This window comes from Glycine max, chromosome 18, assembly GCF_000004515.6.
Source record: "Glycine max cultivar Williams 82 chromosome 18, Glycine_max_v4.0, whole genome shotgun sequence".
In the NCBI taxonomy this organism is placed as follows: domain Eukaryota; kingdom Viridiplantae; phylum Streptophyta; class Magnoliopsida; order Fabales; family Fabaceae; genus Glycine; species Glycine max.
In genome coordinates, this window is record NC_038254.2 from 41,358,288 (window position 1) to 41,378,466 (window position 20,179).

Genomic DNA, 20,179 nt, shown 5'->3' on the forward strand with positions numbered 1-20,179 from the left:
TCAAGTATTATTGAATATTATGAATATGAAGGTCATGGTAGGTTAACATAAATGTGATTCTGATACTCATTTCATACACATTATATATTGCAAAGATCTTTTATTTTTTTCCATTCTCTTATCAAGATCAATGTTGGAAGAATTTGAAGAAGATAATTCTTATATTTGATATTGTTTCATTTTTTTCTGCAAAGTAGTTATTTAGAATAAAATTTATAATTTTTTAACTACATCAATCAAAGAATTAGAATAAACTAACGATTTTATTTGTTGAATGTTACAAAATGTGTATAATAAAATAAAATAAGAAAGTTCATTTTACCCTATCTTGAACTTTGCAAAATCACGATGGTCTAGATTGATATAAATCTTTGTACTTGAAGTTGAATTGATTGAATAATTGTTAGTAAATTAAAATTATTATAGTAAATAAAATATAAAAAAAATTATTGTAAGCAAATAGTATGTCATAGACTTAATTGAATTAAAAGTATTTATTTATTAAATAAGTTGAATTGAAAATAATATTTAAGATAGAAAAGAAACATCTCAAATAAATAAATAAATATCAAATTAAATAAACATGCTAATATAAAAATAAAGAGATAGAAAATTATGGACCAATTTTTATTAAAATGTTATTTAAAGATTTTATATATATATATAATCTTTAAATAACATTTTAATAGTGAAAACTTAATATAAAAATTAAATTTAGAAAAATCATTTCAATTTCTATAGTGAAATGACATATGACAATCGTTTAATGTAAATATTAAATACAATTTAACCATCCCTTTATCTAGTTATCCATATTGTTTTTGCTAAATTATATATATATATATATATATATATATATATATATATATATATATATATGAAAAGAAAAGAGTAGTAAGAAAAGAAAAAATATATTTTTTATGCTATGTTTGTCTGCAAAATAAATTTAATAACTTTATTTCAGAAAATAACCGATTAAAAAGAAAGATGTGAAAATATAATATTTTATATTACATTTTTATTGAGTAAAAAAATATATATTAATGAATTATATAAAATTATTATTTAAACAAAATTTATAATTAATGATAAAGTAAGAATAATATATTTACTCTTTTGGTACTGAGGTTTATTATGTTGTGAGTAACATTCAAGCAGTTGTAGGTAACATTGAAAAAGAAAACAGGAAAAAAGTGATAATAGGTTAAAGAATTAATAACAACTTACTTTTTTATCCTTAATTTAAAAAACCAATAAGTAAAACAATGCATTTCGACATCTCGTGAAAAAAGTCATCTAACCAACAAAAATAATGTTATTTGGAGGTTTCTTCTTCCCCCAACCCTAAAACTTATTATGGCGACAACAAAAGTCACAAAACTCCGCGATAGTGCACGATTATGGCCACGATCTACAGCAGCAATGATCGGCCGCTTCACTCTGCACCTCCACTAACTACGGTGAATATTATGACATATTGGTCATGCTAAAGTCCACGTTTGGTGTCAACCACATTGGAATCTTTGGTGCTATAGTGATGCTTAAGCATACCTAAACTTTATTTAAAGAAAAAAAAATGCTAAAGTTCACGTTTTACATGTGGAACAAATAACAATATGTTCGTAAACCAATTTATTTATGTGGCAACCATTTCATCTTTGCTTCTAAATAAACCTAAACTAAAAGAAGACTTGCAATAACTTCTTATTGGAGTTTATAAAATACTAGGCTTATTACTTTGTTTTCATAATTAATTTACATCAAGTTCTTCACTCTATTTAATTCCTCACTCTTACAAAAAAAGCAACACCCACCACTTCATCAAAAATAGGAAAAAGAAAACAAAAAGAAGCTAGTTCTTCATAAACACCTATTACCCAACCCAATGTATGAAAGCTATATACACAAAGTATGAACTTAACATGCTAATTGATCTCTAAATGAAGAAATCTCCTCAAAAATTGGAAGTCTCTTTGATCTAATTGGGCCCCATTCATTCATCAATTGTTCCAGTCCTTTGATGAACTCATCATCTAGGCCCAAAAGATCTGAGAAATGTGGTGGCGGTAGCATGGATCTCAACTCTGTTCGGAGATCTTGGGCCCGTTTCCTTGCCTTGCTATCATCTGAGCCGGGAAGATTTCCTTTTAATACATCTTCAAGAACCAATTGTGCCTCTTCATATCTGGCTTGTCTGATGAGGCACAGGCCCAAGTTACAGGCCTTGTTACAATCCGGATCAATTATTTGGGCTTTCCGATACACCACCTCAGCCATCATGTAGTTCATCTTTTGCATATAGGCCCAGCCCAGGTTTCCCTGTACAATAAGATTTTGATATGTCAGTGTCCAAAAACAATGATAATAATCTTAAGATTCTATTTGAACATATTTATCTATAGACACTTTAGAGAAGAAGAAAAAGAAAGTTCATATAAGCAAAAAATTAATTATACTCTTAATTTTTATAGATTTTTTTTTCCATTTAACTCATCCAAAAATTAAATTTCATAGGTTAATTTTAGCTTCCAGATAAAATCAATACATCTTACCTTTTTTCTCCCTTATAAGTACTTCTTGAAAAATTTGTCCAAACAAAACTACAAAGTAAAAAGCATGAAATATGGAAAGTAGAAAAAAAAAAAAATAGAGTTGACTGCTATTTTGCACACTCGTAAACTGTTAGTTGTATGAGTGGATTTTATTCAATCTGATTTTATATGGATAATTATTGTTTTGTTTTTAGGTTTCCAATTTCATTTGTAATTTATTGCAAGCTTTTTGAGTAATGAGCAAACTATGACCACTACAGCTTTTGTTTCACGAAATCTTGATAGATTAGTGGAAATATGAAGATGAGAATATAAATTCTCATGTTTGTTACAAGTTTTTTAAAAAGTATTCCTAAGTATTACTTATCCCTAGGAATGCTATAATTTACTCTCTTTTTTTTATCATATTTTCTTACATTTATATTCTCGTCACAAGGGAGGTGGAAAAGTAATACTCTCACGTGAAGGTAAAAATTTATTATCTACTACATATGTAATTATCTTTTTTTATTTAAATTACTTTAAATTTTAAAAACTATATTCATGAATATTAAAATAAAATCAAACGTTTTTTTTTTAAAAAAAATACCCAAAAATACTATTTCTTATATTCATGGAAATAAAATTCCTCAAAATATAAGAAAATTTCGTAAAAAAAAAAAAAACAGCTCCTATTACTTAAGGATGGTATTTGACAATTTGCGGCATGCCATTTTTATTTTATACTTTTACTTTTTATGTTATCTTATGGCCAATCATTGTGTAAAAGAGTTAAAGTGAAGTGAAAGTTACTTCCTCCATTCCGTTGAAGTAGGTAAATATTAAGAAAAGAAATAAATAACTTAATAAGTGAAACAATTTTATTGAATTATTCATTTTCTATTGTGATGTAAGTATGAAGTAATCATTTTTGGAAGCAATGACTAATCTTTAATCTTCATGGAGGGCTGTAAACACACACAAAGGATATGTATTTCAAATTTTTCTTTTAATATAATTTATTTCATACTCAAAATCAAAATTAAAACCTGACCATTTAATTAAGAAACACAAGTTTCTATTTCTATCACTTATGTTAACTAGTGTTATATTGAATCATTCTTATTATATCTTATCTTCTTAATTTTCATGTAAGTGCAAAGTTAAATATTCATCCATTAAAATTAGTATTTTCTTTTTTTATAATATCATTAAAAAAATACATTTTTTTAAAATTCGTTCTAAAGTTTAAAATTCATTAACTAATATTTTATCTTTTACTTTTATTTTTTAAAAATATTTAACAAATTTATTATGAAATTGAAGAGAAAAAAATGTAGAATGATAAATGATTGAGACATTAATTAATAAAATGAATAAATAGTACAATAAAAATAGATAATGAAGTTTTAATATAAACAAAAACACTAACTGCAATTCTTAATTCTTATTACAATCTTAAATGACATTTAAAGAACAAGTGAAGAGGGTACTTGTTTAGGATATAATTAAAAAAAGTCTTTAATTGCACACTGATATAATAAATCCTCAGTTAAAATGAAATAAAAATGTTTTGTCAAAATAACAATCAAATGAGCTAGAGTGGAAGGATTATATTAAATAAACTATATGTTAAAAATCAAGTCAATCCTTAAGCTAACTTTCAGCAAAGGAAAAAGCATAACTTCTTGACTAGTCGTTGAACTTTAGTAAAAGAAAAAGCTTTAGTCAAGATCAAATACCAGTAATCTTGAAGTTTCTTGTTTGATAGAAACTTGGAACTTCTTGCCATGAGACCTTGCTGTCTTGGTGAGTTTCCCATTGAAGGCCTCACCTTGGTAGATCAACTTCAACTTTCGCTTCAGCATTTCTATTTGCTCATCTATTTTTCCACATTTCTATCATTTCAACAAATAAAATTTAATGTAGAAGTTAATTATAAGACCCAAGTATAAAGACACTCATTCATTGTACCAACAAAGAATAAAATTAAAAGACACACGTACATCGTACCAAAAAAAACCAAAAAAAGACATGCGTTCACAGCTAGTTAAAAGGAATTTCAACGAAAAAAATACAAGCTGTACACACTAGAAAACAACTCTTCAAATAGTTGACCTTCAAAATTATTGACAAAACTTTTCAATTATTTGAGTTCTACATCTACAAAAATTAACAAGTATTTGGGTTGTAAGGCTTATTTTAATATATCTGAAAAAGCAATATATAAAGCAATGAAACAAATTAATTAACATATCTTCAATTTCATGTTTTCGTATAATGTCAAGGTTGTTTACAATTGAAGAATGCAATTCATATTTATAAGGAAGAGATAAAAAAAAGCGAACGGACAAACATGTCAATTTCAAAGAAATAAAAAAAATTGTTTAATTATTCATTTGATTCATATAATTATATAAAAAATTTCCTTAATTTTAGCCTTTATACTTAAAAACAGACTCTTGATCTTTATACATACTATTTTTTAATTATTTTTAATCCTCGCCGTAGAGATTAAAAAAATTAAAAATTGAATGTGTAAAAATAAAAGGATATTTTTTTAAGTATAATACCTTATAAAGATCTATTAGTACATTATCAAGGGACTCTTGGGATTGTTTGGAGCAAAGGCTTCTAAATGAACGAATGGCTTCAATGGCTTCATCAGATCTGTCCAATTGCTTCATCACTACTGCCATATCCTTTAGAGCACTGTCCACTTTATCCCCAGAATTTATTGCTTTCCAAAATAATACAATTGCAGCTTCCGGGTCCTTTTCTACCAGCTTCAGAATTCATATCATTATTATTAGTATTATAATATTGCCACTACTATACCCATAGATCTTCGATCAAGTAAGAATTAATAACAGCAAGAAAACTGAATTGCTAAAATAATTAAATCCAAATTTTAATGATAATATCTTTCCTCCTCGAGAAAATTTTGAAAGCCGTCAAAATTGTAGCAAAAACCCATTCTGAAATTGGACTATGTGGGTTATTAAATCCAAACTTTGAAGAAGAATGAGAGTAGTAGTTTGGCCAAGTAAATAATTAAGCATAGCGAAACAGGGAAGAAATTAAAAAAAAAAGGATCTGAACTCAAATCATGCATGATACAATAGATATCTCATTCCGTTTAAAAGGGTGGAAAAAAAAACGCACAAAAACTCATGATCAGATTAAACTTTTCTAATATAGAGGAATTTATAAAAACATTAGCTGATTTTCTTGTTTCCAAAATAAAAATTTAGAAAAAAAGTCAACATTCAACAAACAAAATCTCTTCTTCCTTTCCTACTTTATAACTTCTAACTTCTGTCATATATATATATATATATATATATATATATATATATATATATATATATATATATATATATATATATATATATATATGACTTCACTTATAATGCTTTCATAAAAATAGACGAAGATCAATTAGATTCACGCTGAGCTAAGTATATTCTAAGTTTACAATATTCATGGTTCTTGAATCTAACAATGAAACCGGGATCACGAATCACACATCAATCCAAAGACAACATGAGAGAAAATATCAAATAGATACACACAAGTGGTGTAATTTAGAATTCAATTAATTAAACCCCCGAAATAAAAATAGAAACTTAAAGGTGAAAAATACGATAATCTAAAAATGGGTATGGATATTTAATTAAAGTTTTTGAAAACCTACTGAGAAAAAAGGAATCACATTTGAGATTACTTATAATCATGTCTAGGATATGAAAATTTGTCTTTATTGAATATGTAGAACCAAAGATGCTAATTATGTACCTGGGCATGCTTAGCTCTGACATAAGGGCTATCTCCATAAGGGACCTTGTGAAGTACATGGTAAAGGTCATCCTTTTTTCCTTTTGGAGCGCTCTTGTTGCAACCACTTGGTTCTTCCATTGGTGTGTGAGACGCTGCACAAAGGGGCAGAGAAACAAAGGCAAAAAAAGAAACAGTAGTAGTTCTGTTCTCTCTCTTGTTTGTTACGATTATTAATATTACGCGCTTTCGAGTTTCAACTTTGGAGTTGTGAAAGGAGGAACAAAGGATGAGAAGAAGATGAACAACAACAACATTGTGAACCTGGACGGGTGTGCGTCCTCATTCCTTTTCTTTCGGTGTTGGGCTAATGTGGAGTCAATCAACGACTGTTAGCAAAGAAATTGACACGTGTCGCTGTGTGATTTTAGTTTTTGGAAACGACGTGCACCGCTTCAACGTCTACAGTAAAAGGGGAGAAAAAATTTGTTTGCAATAATATTTTTTATTTCACAAGAATAGATAACTTTTACTACAGAATAATTTATTTTAGAAGTAAATGATTTTGTTAATTTTAGAGATTTTTTTAATATAACTATTTCTTTGAAAAATAAGTTAGAAAAGATGTCATTTATCTTCATTTTTTTAATCCTTGCGGAATATTCATCATTTCTATTGACAATTAATTTTTACTTCTGGAAAATTGATTGATCACTTTTAATAAATCTTTTTTTAATTATATTTTTTATCTATAAAGTTTGAATCTAATAATTTTTCTTTGTTAAACGTAGATGTTGAATTACAAGTCTACAATGTATCTATTTAAATAGTTTAATAATTTATGATTGTCATACATTTTTAATTATTTATGAAATATAATGTTTGCTTGAATTATTTTTATATAATAGATTTAATTACTCATTTTGTCTATATAATTTTTAAACTTGTCTTTTTTAGTCCCTATAGTTAATAAGTGGATTTTTTTAGTCCCTGAAGTTTACATTTTAATTTCCAAAAGCTTCCTGCAGTTAATTTTTTTTTGTTAAACGTAGATGTTGAATTATAAGTCTACAATGTATCTATTTAAATAGTTTAATAATTTATGATTGTCATACATTATTAATTATAGGAACTAAAAAAGATAAGTTTGAAAACTATAGGGACTAAATGGATAATTAAACCTATATAATATAATTCAATATGCACAATTTCTTTTCGAGGTAAGGAGGGAGTGTGTTATAATACTATAGGTATGAATTTGAATTGTCGATAGTGGGGTTAGCCACAGACCCCAATCTCTATAAGAATTGTTTTATGTTTATGTTTCTTTAAATTACTTGGATGTGTTGCGAATACTGAATACCCTAAAGGATTTGCCTATGTTGGAGTATAAGTGTGAGGTGAAATCCTACATCAGGTAAGAATGTAAAGATTGAACACCCTATAAGTGAGGGTAAGACTCATAAACTTGAGCCTTAAGGTTTTAGGTTAAAGTATGGTATCAAGTTCACTTATATGGTTGCTCATGAACCATTGGTGTAAATCTCCCTGGTGTTTACCCCCCTCAATTGCACAAAAATTGGTATCATAGCCAATGGTTTGAGTTGGTGACCTTCTCGAACGAGTAAGAAGGCAGTGATGGATCCTTGGCCTAGGGATCTCTTGTATCGAAAGTCTTCCTAGGAGTGAGTTTAGGCGGTATGTCTTGTGGGTGGAGCGATGGTGCAAGTATCTAGAGCATGTAGGCTCTAATGACCATCATGGAGTAGTTATGGATGATAATGGCTTTCGCTCGAGGGGGAGACTACCATGTGGAAAAGACTCACACTTAAGGAGAAGATTGTTGGAGTACAAGTGTGAGATGAAGTCTCAAATTGGATATGAATGTGAAGATTGAACACCATATAAGCGAGGGTAAGACCCATAAACATGAGTCTTAAGGTTTTGGGTTAAAATGTGATGTCAAGTTCACTTATATGGTTACTTATGACCCATTGGTGTAAATCTCCCTTGACTTGTGAGATTGATGTGCCTTAAATTGATTGGGTTATAATGGTTTGAATAAGGGTTTTGTTATTTATGGTTTTAGAATAATTATGTTTTATGATTTTAGAGGTTTAGGGATCCATTTATTTCATGTTGGTAAGTGAAACTTTGAAAATTTACATTTGTCACAAGTCACAGGCTTGGAAAATTTGTCATGATCATGACCTTCTTGGCCTAAAGTTAAAAACTTGCATGTCACAAGTCAAGGGTGTGACAAATTTGTCACAATCGTGACCCAATTTGTCTAAAGGTTTAAATATGCACTTGTAACAAGTAATAGGCATGACAAATTTGTTGCTGCTCTGACCTTCTTTGTCAAGAAAATTTTGAAAAAATTTGACTAACATCTTTTAGTAGGAGGCATTATGGATTGAATTAGCCTTAGATGTCTTAATTAGAAATGTACCCTCATATGCTATCTAACCAATGACTTTGGAATCATTGAAAGATAAGGTCTCTAACTAAAGATATGTGTACCTATGTGTAGGGACAAATCCACTTGAGACACAATGGGCGCAATTGCCCCCACAAACTTTTAAAACCCTCTTAATGTAATATACACGTGTAATTATAAATTGTTCTTGTAATATGAACTTTGATAGAAAAATTTAATTTATGATAAAAGTATTGCCCCCACAAAATTTTGTATGCGAGTATTGCCCCCACACCATAATATTTATGGATCCGTCATTGCTATGTGAATGAATGTGATTGGTATGATTGTGGTATGAATAAATGTTATATATGTAAGTGTGTGTTTCTACCCAACATTCATTTCCATGTTGCGAGTAAGTGGTGACATGTATCTCACTCCTTTTCTTTGTTTGTGTTTGGGTGGATGTTATTTTGCAAGTAAGCTTCAACTAGATCATGAGGATGATGCAAGAGGAGAAGCATAGGCATCATTATGAACAGTTTTATGTTATGTTTTGCTTTATGGGTTGTGACCTCTAATAGTTATAACATTAAGACTAGCTATTTTAGTTATTTCCTTTATTTGGTTTTTATGTTTTAAACTTGTAATAGCTTTCATTATGGATTTATATGATCTTTGGAGTGTTAGGATGTTTATTATGTTTTATCTATGTATGAGATGTTTGAAAAGTTGAATTATGTGATGTTCTTTATCGCATGAAAAAAACTTCCTTTTATAAAAAAAATTGCATTTTTTATTTTGCAACACTATTAAATAATATAAATATAGATTGGGGGTAAAGGGTGCCACATCGAGCTCCATTAATAAGCATCCCCACCCGTATCTTGGAGAAAAAGGAAATTAAAGAATGAGACATAATGTCTTGATTCATCCTTGGACTACATCATATTTAGGAAGACCCTGCTTTGATACTACTTATAATGCTTGGTTGATTTCAAGGTTGACAATTGTCCCAAAAAACTAATACAAGATTTTTCAGCATGCTTTAGCTTCATTCATGCATTTCCTAGGAAACTTCCCAAGAGTTTTTAAGTCAAACATGCTTAATTGTGGAGTTTTTAAGTGATAGGTCACTAAAAACTAGATGCATTTTATTAGTATAGCTAACACTAGTTAATTTCTTTAAGTCATCCTCAACTGTATAATCTCATACTTGCATAACCTTGGTGGTGACAACAACAATAAAAGCGGCGACAATGGTAGTACACACACACACACACACACACGTACACAAGTTTTTACAAAAATCAACTTTGATTTTTTTTTTTTTCGTAACCACTATAGGTGAATAGTAGTACTTATAAGAGTAGTACTTGTAACCACTATATAAAACACTTTTTCTACATCAAAATTTCATATTGCACCCTATCATTTACTTTAGTTCAATAAGATGATTCATATATGAAGATTCACGAGAGGCCTAAACCCCATCACACCCATTATTGACATGGGATTAGAAACACATGAGAACATTGACATTGGAACTTGGAGAACAATATAATAACTTAAATGCTACCTCTACTCATGTCTTCTTCCTTTCCCACCTCCAATTATCATATTGATTTGGAGAAATTGAAGAGAAAAGATAAATAATGCTTACTAGTCCATGCTCCAAATCCTATTCTTTAAATAGGAAGTCATAGTTATTTAAAGGAAAAATTAAGTAATAAAAATACATGTTAGCAGGGGTATTTCTACTTTTGAGGCTTTGTGATATTTGTGTTCAAACAATGATGTTGCCAAAGTACTTTCTCTGGTCTCGAATATAAGCAACAAAAATCTTAATTAATTTTGCCTTATTTAATGAGATTATCTTCAAAGTATCCTACATTAAAAATGGCCAAAGACTTTCTTTATATTTGATATCAAATTCCAATGAAGGGTAGTTTAGAAAAAAAATATACTTTTTTAATAAAGATTAACACAATTTAATGAAATTAACTAATTTCCTTAACAAGTGTAAGTTTAGTTTTAAAGAGCCAACTAAATTATCTCTAGCGTTTTTCATTGGGATGTGGGGTCCATTAAAATCTAGTCCTCTTTTTTCTAAATTTTGGGTTTGTTTGTCAAGTTATAAATCAGTTACACAACTTATTTGTTTAGGGGTCCCTATAGAGAGAATATAAACTCGTCTATGGGGTTTCTAATTGGGTGAGGATAGTAGAAATAGGGAGAATGAAACTTCCTACAAGTGAGGAGTAGAATCAATGAAAAGCAAGAAGAGGAAGAAGCGAAAAAGGACTAGAACCAACCTTCCTTTATTAGTAAGATTGCATTTGACAAAGAGGAAACAATAAAGTGAACGAAAATAGAAAAAAGTGAATGGAAATAGGTGAGAAATAAGTTGGAAAGTAAATGTGTTGTTTTTAAGAGAAATTAATGGAAAATAAATAAGAAAAGAGATTGAGAAATGAATGGAAATAAGTGAAAAAGTATTAGTGGACCTCATTCTACTTTCATTCAACCAAACAACCAACATTATTTCCATTCCCCCTATCTCTACTCTCCTCACCCAATTTTTGTCCAACCAAATAAGGCATAAGTGATGGATTAGATTGTTTTATACCATATGAAATTTTGAGTCATTAAAGCTTATGCAAAAAAAGACCCCAAAGATAGAGAAAAAGGAGAGATTTTTCAATAATAGGGAAAAGCATAACTACATTGTAATGAAAAATGAATGAATAATAATAAGAGAGATGAGGTGAACAAGTTTTAAACACTTTGTGATTATGATTTTTTTTATAATGTAGAAGTTTTTAAAGTCTCCATGATTGTAATTGTAGTAGCATTGGTTACATTTATATGTAATTTCTCTCAATATCAAGGTTTGTGACAAAACTGTGACAACAATTTAAAGCCCTAATATAAAGGATTACCTTAAATGATTTAGGCAAAAATGATTCATGATTTACAAAGAAACAACTAAATTTATTTTTCAAACTACCAAACTAAGCAATAACAACTACATTTCCATGGTGCCCACATTAACAAACATGTGAACATCTCAATGTAAAGACAGATATCACAAGAATGAGGGTTGAATTATGATTTTAGAAATTTTCCAAGCTTGAAGAAAAACTTTGTAAGATATATAACAAATTTGAACAGAAAACACTTTCTGACAATGAAAATTGATTTAAAAAATAGACAAAATTCAAATCCTAGGTCAGTTTAAAGTAGAAGATATATAACAAATTTGAACTTCATTTATTCTTCATAGGATTCAACAAATCCTTGGAGAATGTCTCTGCAAAGCAAATCTCAGACACAGAGCAATAAATGAATTCTTAAATGCCACCAATTTAATGTTGTATCATATCATGGTATGACTCTTCTATCATCTAATACTACAGGCACAAAAGTAAGAGCAATATACGAATCTCAGACATAGAGAAATAAATAAATTCTTAAATAATTTTCACATCAAGAAGATGTGTTTTGCAATAGGATAAAATGTATTAGGGCAAACATAATGAAGATATATAGGCATAAGCTTCCCCTAAGATGATGTTTTCTTCATATTTTACTTTTTCTCCCCCTCAAATGATGCACTCAACTTTCAACTTTTACTTTTTCTCCTTCTTTTGTTTGACAACTTCTTCATCAAGCTTTCTTAAAAATCATCACCAAAATAATCAAAATCTGATGAGAGATCAATAGGAGTAGGGGAGACATGGCTGCCTGGAGGTGTAGGAGTTCTTGGAGGTTCACATCCAATGATCTTCTTGTAAAAGTAATCCCCAATGAGAAATCATCTCCTAGCTTCTTTCTCAGCATAGTCACGATCTTCAAGAGCTTGAGCAAGTGATTCCCTCGTCTTGAGTAGCTCAACCTTTACCAACCTTACATACTCCCTTTGTTGAATCCACATCCCTAGTTTTAATTATGACAAACCATTAAAAATGCAAATTGAAAGGATGATGGGCCTAAGTGATGACTAACATTATGCTTAAGCGTTTCATTGTTTATTACTTTAAGAAGTAGATATGTTCATTCATTTTGAAGTACTCATAAATGTTTAGAACAGATGTCCAAGTTAAAAACTTAGAAGATTTCATGAAGTCCACGAAGTCCATCAAAATGATGAAGGTTGCTTCCTAATAAACCACTTTTTGAATGATTTTGTGTGAGTTTTTGTGCCATTTACATGTATTTTTTTGGTGGAACTCATGTTTGGATACTAGTTTTGTATTGTAGGAGTATAACCGCTCAATTAAGTGAAAGAGTTTGAAATTGCATGATTTTATGAAGATCTGAAAACTTTGCACTTAATAACAGTTGTCGTACATTTATCACGACCATGGTAAATAGCATGACCATGATAAGAGCATAATTTCCCTCCATAATAGAGTCAAAAATTCGACAACAACTGTGGCCAATTCATGAAGGTTGTGGTTAATCATGAGGGTTGTAGTTAATCCACAATGCCCAAAGCTTCAATGTCACTTCCTACTAGATAGTGGTAGATTTTACCATAGTCGTTGTTAGGGTTTTATTTCATGTTAGATTCAACTTATAGGACAAGTGTAACCCAATCATGATGTAGTAACCGAACTATCGTTCAGGTCATCTCCCAAAAGAATAAAGGAGGGATTTCATGTAATTATTTAACTAAGAACTAGATTATTTTATTTTTTGTGATTGTCACGAAATAAATAACATAAAATAAATTGCAATAATAATTAAATGACAATAAAATAATTAATTAAAGATAGAAATACTAGACTTGGATGTTGACGTCGATCTTGATGAATAAATGTCTAGGTTTGGACTTGGAATTCGCTCGATCCAATGTAACTTCAAAATTCTTTACTCATTTATCTTGCTCATCCCCAATTCACTAATGCATTCTACCCTAGTTCTTGCTTGGTCGTAGATTCCAAACTACTTGCCTGATACCCAATCCCTAGACATACCAACACAAGCAATCAACATTAATGGTCGAGAATTAGCGACCAAGATTATTCTATCCCTAGAAATAATCCCAATTAAGTATTTGATTCATGTTCGGATTTCAACAAGGCTCGCCAAAGCACAAGTTAATTCTTGAATTCATCTATAATATGGCCAATCAAATAAAATCATTAAGTACGAAAAAAAATAAAGAACTTAAGATGAAGTATTGAATTGATAGAATTAAAGTAAAACAAGGTTCATCCTTCCCACTCCTAGGTGGAAGGAATTGCACTCATAAAAATAATACAATGCAACCTAGAGTGTTTAATTGAATAATGGAGGCGTCTAGTAGGTGGAAGTCTAAAATATAATTCTAAGAACTGCTCAGGACTTCTACACCGTTACAATGAATGCCTAGCCTTATATTTATAGAATTGTAGTTGAGTTTAATTAAAGAGATAATCACAATTTCTCCTTAATTCAAATAATTATCTTCTTTTTCAACTGATTTATCCTTTAAAAATATCTTGCTCTTGATTTTCCTAACTTTTATCTTCAATTTTCACAATTTCTCCTTCTAGAACATTCTCTTATTTTGGGCCTCTGGAGCTCTTGGTAGGATGACCTATTTTTGCTGAAAAACTATAAAATTTTTTTTATTAAAAATAACTAAAACATAAAATTCTACCTTAGACAAAGTAAAAAAAATGAATTTAAAGCTAATTTGATTCAAAACAAGGCCTAAAGTTAACTAAAATGCCAAGTAAATGTCACAAAATGCATATGAAAATCCTATAAATTTGACGTTTATCAGTCGTAAAGTGCCTTTTCGGACTGAGGTTTATAGGTATCTAGACTTTGTAAAAATAATCTTTTGCTCACTTTTATCTTTTTACAAATTTGAGAGAACCTTGAGGGCTTTTGAGAGAGTGAAGCATGAACAATATTGTGAGAATGGATCATGATCATCGTTCCTACCTTATTGGTATGTCTATGTCTATTTTGTATAGGATTGCTAGTTTTGCTTTGATCATGAGTAGCTAATCCCCCTAGTCCAAGGGTTATGATGTAACTGTCCAATTGTATTATTCTCTATGTTCTTAATGGAATTCCTCATTATTTTATGTTAATTAATTCTCTTCCTTATCTTTATTGTTTATTTAGAATCGACCATTCTAATACTTAATCGATTTCACAATAGTGATCATCTGCATGTAATTGGAAGATCTAGGTAGAAAATCTTTTACACAAAATCATATGATCAAACTATTTAGGTAATCTCCGAAAGATTAGTTAATCTTTAATTGATCATTGCTAGAATTGATTATATCATTTGACTTAAATTGATAGACCCAAGATCATTGGAGTATTAATTTTGGGCAAAAAGCATCCTGTGACCTTGACCATAGGTTTTGGTTGATTTTGGGAATCACTAAATAATTGGGGAAGGAATTTCAGTAGGACTGGGATTGGAGGAAAATTGGTACTATTGAATCATTACCCCGGTCAATCTTTTCATCACTAAAATCTCTCTTTGCATTAGTTTATTTGTTTTCTTCGAAAAACCAAAACCATAAAAATATTTATATACTCTTTTTAATCACTTCAACTATTAGTTTAATAAACTCGATTAATTAGAAATACAACTAGTCCTTTAGGTTCAATATCCGGACTTTCAAGTCCATTATTACTACCGCGTAAGGTACACTTGCCCTTGTGCAAGCCTTACATATTTTACGCATCACTTTTATCTAAGTACTTGGTTCTTGGAAAAATAATGAACAACAATGCCTTATATAGAAGACTTATCAAAGGCTACATGAAGAGCATCCTACATCAGAATGAAACTATGGCGGAGTCAACATCATAATGGTAAAGATTTGGACTTTGGCTTTCTAAACATTAGAATGGTTCAGAAAGGCTCATAATGCATCATAAGGACAACATCAATTCTTCCATATGATGCCTCACATACAAAATGATACATCAAAAGACTTAAGTTGGGTTTGCACTTCACCTTCCATATGCCACCACATATATTGAAGGCATATTAGAAAGTGAGAGCCAACTACATAAGAAAGATGCAAGCCTGTTAAAAGTTGAAGATTTCTATGAGAAGCATTGATGGAAATCATCAGAATGAAAGATTGAAGAATGTCACATAGTCTGACCTTGGACCAAACACTAACACACCAATTATTGAACTTTAACTTAGTCTTTATGAAGCTATCAACTTTAGAATGCTTGAAGCTGTGAAATGTTAAGAGTGACGAAACTGTGCTACATCAAAATGGGATATCAGTATGAAATTCAGCAGTTGAATTCATTTAGTATGGATCAACATACATCAAAATGGCTCTTTTGATGGGTCTTTAAAATGCCATTAGAAAGGTTCCTCAGGATAGGAACCTCAAAATGGTTTTGCATGCTATCACTTCATGGCAAGAACACCACAAAAGAGAATGTGTGATTCAGACACAACAAAGAACTCCCTTGTCCTAGGGTAGACCACGTTGAAGGGAGTTTCTTAAGTAAAATACGTGTGGTTCAAGGTCAGGTGTGGTTCAAGGTCTGATAACAATGCCCAATCACATGATGAATTGCATATGTAAGGGGCTTCTCATTAGGGACCAAACCAGAGCAATAAGCCTTGAGTCTATAGATCCTTTTTATGGCAGACCAATCTAGACTCTCAAGCTTGGTCTTTTGCTTCAGAGCTTCAAGCTCATGTTTGAAAAGTCTTCTAGGACAAGCCTTGACATATCTGGTTGGTGGATCATCTTCATCTTCTTCAATCAGTAGCTTTTTGCCTTTGTAAAAGTTGGCCTTTTGATACAAATGAGTTTTTATCAACTACTAATTGAAACTAGGTCTCTAAAGTGGCTAGACATAAAAACTGTGACCTAAGCATAAAAGGCATATGAGTATTGAGCCTCTTAATCCTTCTAAATAAAGCTTGTCTTGATTAAATTTCCTTCTTGTAAGCAGACAACTTCATTATGAGCTTATGACTAGTCTAATTGCTCCCAATCTTAAAAGGTTAGATTGTACTCAAGTGCCTCCAAATCAATGTCATCAATCTAAAAGGTCTCTACAGACGTAGTGTGATCCCAAGGAAGAACAACATTGAGGGCACAAATAAGACCCATGAATTCTTGAAGATCCAAGGAAGTATAGAAGGGCAACTCAAAGGGTTAAGCTTCCTACATTTGTAGACAGTAGCGCTAGGAGGATATACCTTTCCTGCTATTGGCCTATGCTCAAATATATGATCGTTCAAATTGGTAGCACAAATTTTTTGATGGGGAGCTCTTGAAAAAATGGTTCATTTTCCCCATAACATCTTAGAGCATCGACTTCTTAATCAAGATGTACTTCCCTATAGTAACTATAGGGATAATTGAAAGGATTTATCCTAGGAAAGCCTTATTTCCTTAGGTCTGGCAGACTAAGCTTGTCAAGCTCTACATCTTGCATTTCTGGATGAAGAATATGAGAACCAACTTCACCTTTCTCCTTCCAGACTCTGTTGTAAGTCTACCACTTCAGAACTCTGTATCCTTTAAAACCATGATACAATTTGGTATTAAGATTGGGATGAACAATGATGTCTAGTTGCTTCTGAATAGATTATCTTGAAGGTAAGATCCAGTCTATTTCTTGTTGTTCATTTGGCCTCATTTTTCTTTTTTCAGTCCTAGGGAAGAGGTCTATCAATCAGATATGCTCTTCAGTCAACATCATGATCTTCCTTTGCTCCAAACACTTAGTCATGATGATGGAAGCTTTCTTGAGAAGCTTCCATGGAGGCTGGATCTTTGAGCTTCAGTAAGGTCCTTCAATGGTGATTTTCAGCCATGGAGTTGTAGCAGAAGATAAAAGAGAAGAGGTGAGAGTAGGCGCCATCTACTAGAGAATAAGCCATGGAAGGAGAAGCTTCACCACCAAGAGAGTGCCTTGGATAAGAAGCTTAGAGTGAGAGCTTTAATGGAGGAAAAGAATGAGAGAAAGAGATGGGGGCGTGGGAATTGAAGGAGATTAGGGAGAGAAGTTGAACTTTGAAGTGAGTCTCACAATTTTCTCATTCATCAAAGTTATGACAAGTGTTACACATGTTTCTATTTATAGTTTAGCACATGGAAAGCTTTCTTGAGAAGATAGAGGGTAGCTTCCTTCGGAAGCTAGAGGAAGAAAGCTTCCTTGAGAAGCTAGATGGGGGCTACTCACACCCCTCCAATAGCTAAGCTCACCCCCATGCCAAAATACATGAAAATACAATGGGAAACTTTCTTGAGAAGCAAGGAAGGTAGCTTCCTTGGAAAGCAAGGGAGAAAGCTTCCTTGAGAAGCTAGAGGGAGGGTTACTCACACCCCTCCAATAGCTAAGCTCACTTACATGCCAAAATACATGAAAATACAAAAAAATTCTATACTACAAAGACTACTCAAAATACCCTGAAATACAAGGCTAAAACCCTATACCAGTAGAGTACCCTTAACTTGTACCCTTAATTTGTAGGGTACCCTACAAACCTAAAATGGCCAAAATACAAGGCCCAAAAGAAGGAAAACATATTCTAATATTTACAAAGTGGACTCATACTTAGCCTATGGGCTCAAAATTTACCCTAAAGCTCATGAGAATCCTAGGGCCTTCTCCTGCATCTCTAGCCCAATCTTCTTGGAGTCTTCTATCCAATGCCCTTGGGGGGTAGGATTGCATCACATAACCTCTATGGAGACAGATTTTGGAACTTTGCATATCTCCTCTAAGCGTCTAAGTTTGTCGACATCTATTATATTAGACTGATTAGCATCAATAAGTTGTTCATCAACATCAGACATTGGCCTTGGTCGAACTGGTGCAATTCTAGGGTTTGTTTCAACAATGTCATCTTTTGATTCTCTAAGAGATGCTTCAATAATATACTTAAGAATGGCCTCTTCAAGAGCTTCCTTCTCTACAAGATCCATGTCTTTAGGAACAATGATGGTTTTTTTCTCTGCCTGTCTTTGAGCAACATCAGGAGACATGATTTCAGTTGCATGTTCTACTAAAGGTTGGACTCTTTCTAGTTCATTCATCTTTGTTTTCTTCATCTCTTGTTCAAATTGTTCCTATATTGATTCAATAATAACAAATTCAAGAACTATTTCACCATCTATGTTCATCATAGCGGCCTTCTCAACAATCTACCTCTGAACTTCTTAAACAAATAGTGTCTTCAAAGATTCCTGAATAACTTTGTTTGGAATTTCTTTAGATAACTTTCCTACCAAGTTAGCAATCTTTGCATCTTTAGTCAACTTCCTCTTATGCTCTTTAGCTAATAGAGCTTTCACAGAAGTAAGGACACCTTCTTCCAACTCCAAAGCCTGCTTCCTTTCCAGAGTCTCATCCAACTTTGGCCTTTTTGTGGGCTTCGACCATAGACTTCTTCTTAGCCTTAACAAAGGTTGAAACTTCCTTTTTGTTGATGGGTGAAAAAAAAGGTTTAGGTTAAGTGTGAAGGGGTGGAGGAGGTGGTGATTGAGGTGGAAGGGATAGAGAAGGTGAGAGTTGAGGTGTAGGAGTCACAAGAATCTAAACATCAGATTCTTAGTCCTTAAAGGGTGAGGTTGGTTGAGTTTTGGGAGATACATGAATCTGAGATATAGATTCTTGAAGTTTGGGTGATAAGAGAGATATAGGCTGAGGTTGGGGGTGTTTGACTGTTTGGTTGCTGGTCGAGATTCAAGTTCAAACAAAGAGTCTGGAGCCTTCCTATTTTGGGTTGTTCTAGGGAAATGGGTTTAAGGTCTAAAGGTGGTTGTTTCTTTGCCTTTTTGGCTTGGTATGATGTTTTGGGTTTGGATGAAAGTGGGGGGTCTTTTCTTTTTGTGGCTGGTTTGGGTATGGGTTGGTTAGGTTTTGGTTTGGCTTGCTTCTCCTAAGTTTGTTGAGATGTAGATCTAGACTCAAGATCAACATGTTGATCCTGAGTTCCTGTCGTCTGACCAACCACAGATTGTGGTTCTTACCTGGGGTCCTTCTTGACCTTTCTCTTTATATGCTTTTGAGCATACTCTGGGAAATTATCAACAATCCTCATTTTCACAAAGTTCACTCTTTTAAGTTGTGTTTCCCTTTTAGATGGTGTCATACCAAACACATGAATGACAATATCCCTCAATCTTGGTGAAAAACATACCATAAGGGACAAGGTTCTTCTTCATTTTGGGGTTGAATTTGTCTTTGAAGCCTTGCATCCAGTAGTAGAAAATGACTTTAGGCAGATTCACCTTCTCACCCACCATCACTTTATACATACAAAACCTATCCCTATTGTTGAATCCAAAATCCTTGGTGTTTTAATGATGACAAACCTTCTTAACACAAATTATAAGGCTTATAAGTTTATGCCTACTAATGAGTTTGCTTAAGTGTATTCAAAAAAGAACAATAGTTGAAGTAAACTCTAGGTTGTCATGAGTCACTCAGAAAGGATGAT

At 31.7% G+C, this 20,179-nt stretch overlaps 1 protein-coding gene across 1 annotated transcript; it reads right to left on the reverse strand.

Moving 5' to 3' along the window:
- Nucleotides 1-1,691: 1,691 nt before the first annotated feature.
- LOC100805188 (protein SULFUR DEFICIENCY-INDUCED 1) lies at nt 1,692-6,770 on the reverse strand. Its single transcript, XM_003552097.5, has 4 exons — nt 6,330-6,770; nt 5,105-5,317; nt 4,274-4,429; nt 1,692-2,319 (listed from the first exon to the last, which is right to left on the reverse strand). The coding sequence occupies exons 1-4, from the start codon at nt 6,447-6,449 to the stop codon at nt 1,918-1,920; spliced, it is 891 nt and encodes a 296-aa protein (XP_003552145.1). The 5' UTR covers nt 6,450-6,770; the 3' UTR covers nt 1,692-1,917.
- Between the last annotated feature and the right edge of the window lie 13,409 nt (nt 6,771-20,179).

Coding starts and splice junctions, on each gene's coding strand:
- LOC100805188 (XM_003552097.5), bottom strand. CDS start 6,449: ATGGAAGAACCAAGTGGTTGCAACAAGAGCGCTCCAAAAGGAAAAAAG. Junction 5,318..6,329: donor TCAGAGCTAAGCATGCCCAG/GTACATAATTAG, acceptor TGAATTCTGAAG/CTGGTAGAAAAGGACCCGGA. Junction 4,430..5,104: donor TACTAATAGATCTTTATAAG/GTATTATACTTA, acceptor TTGAAATGATAG/AAATGTGGAAAAATAGATGA.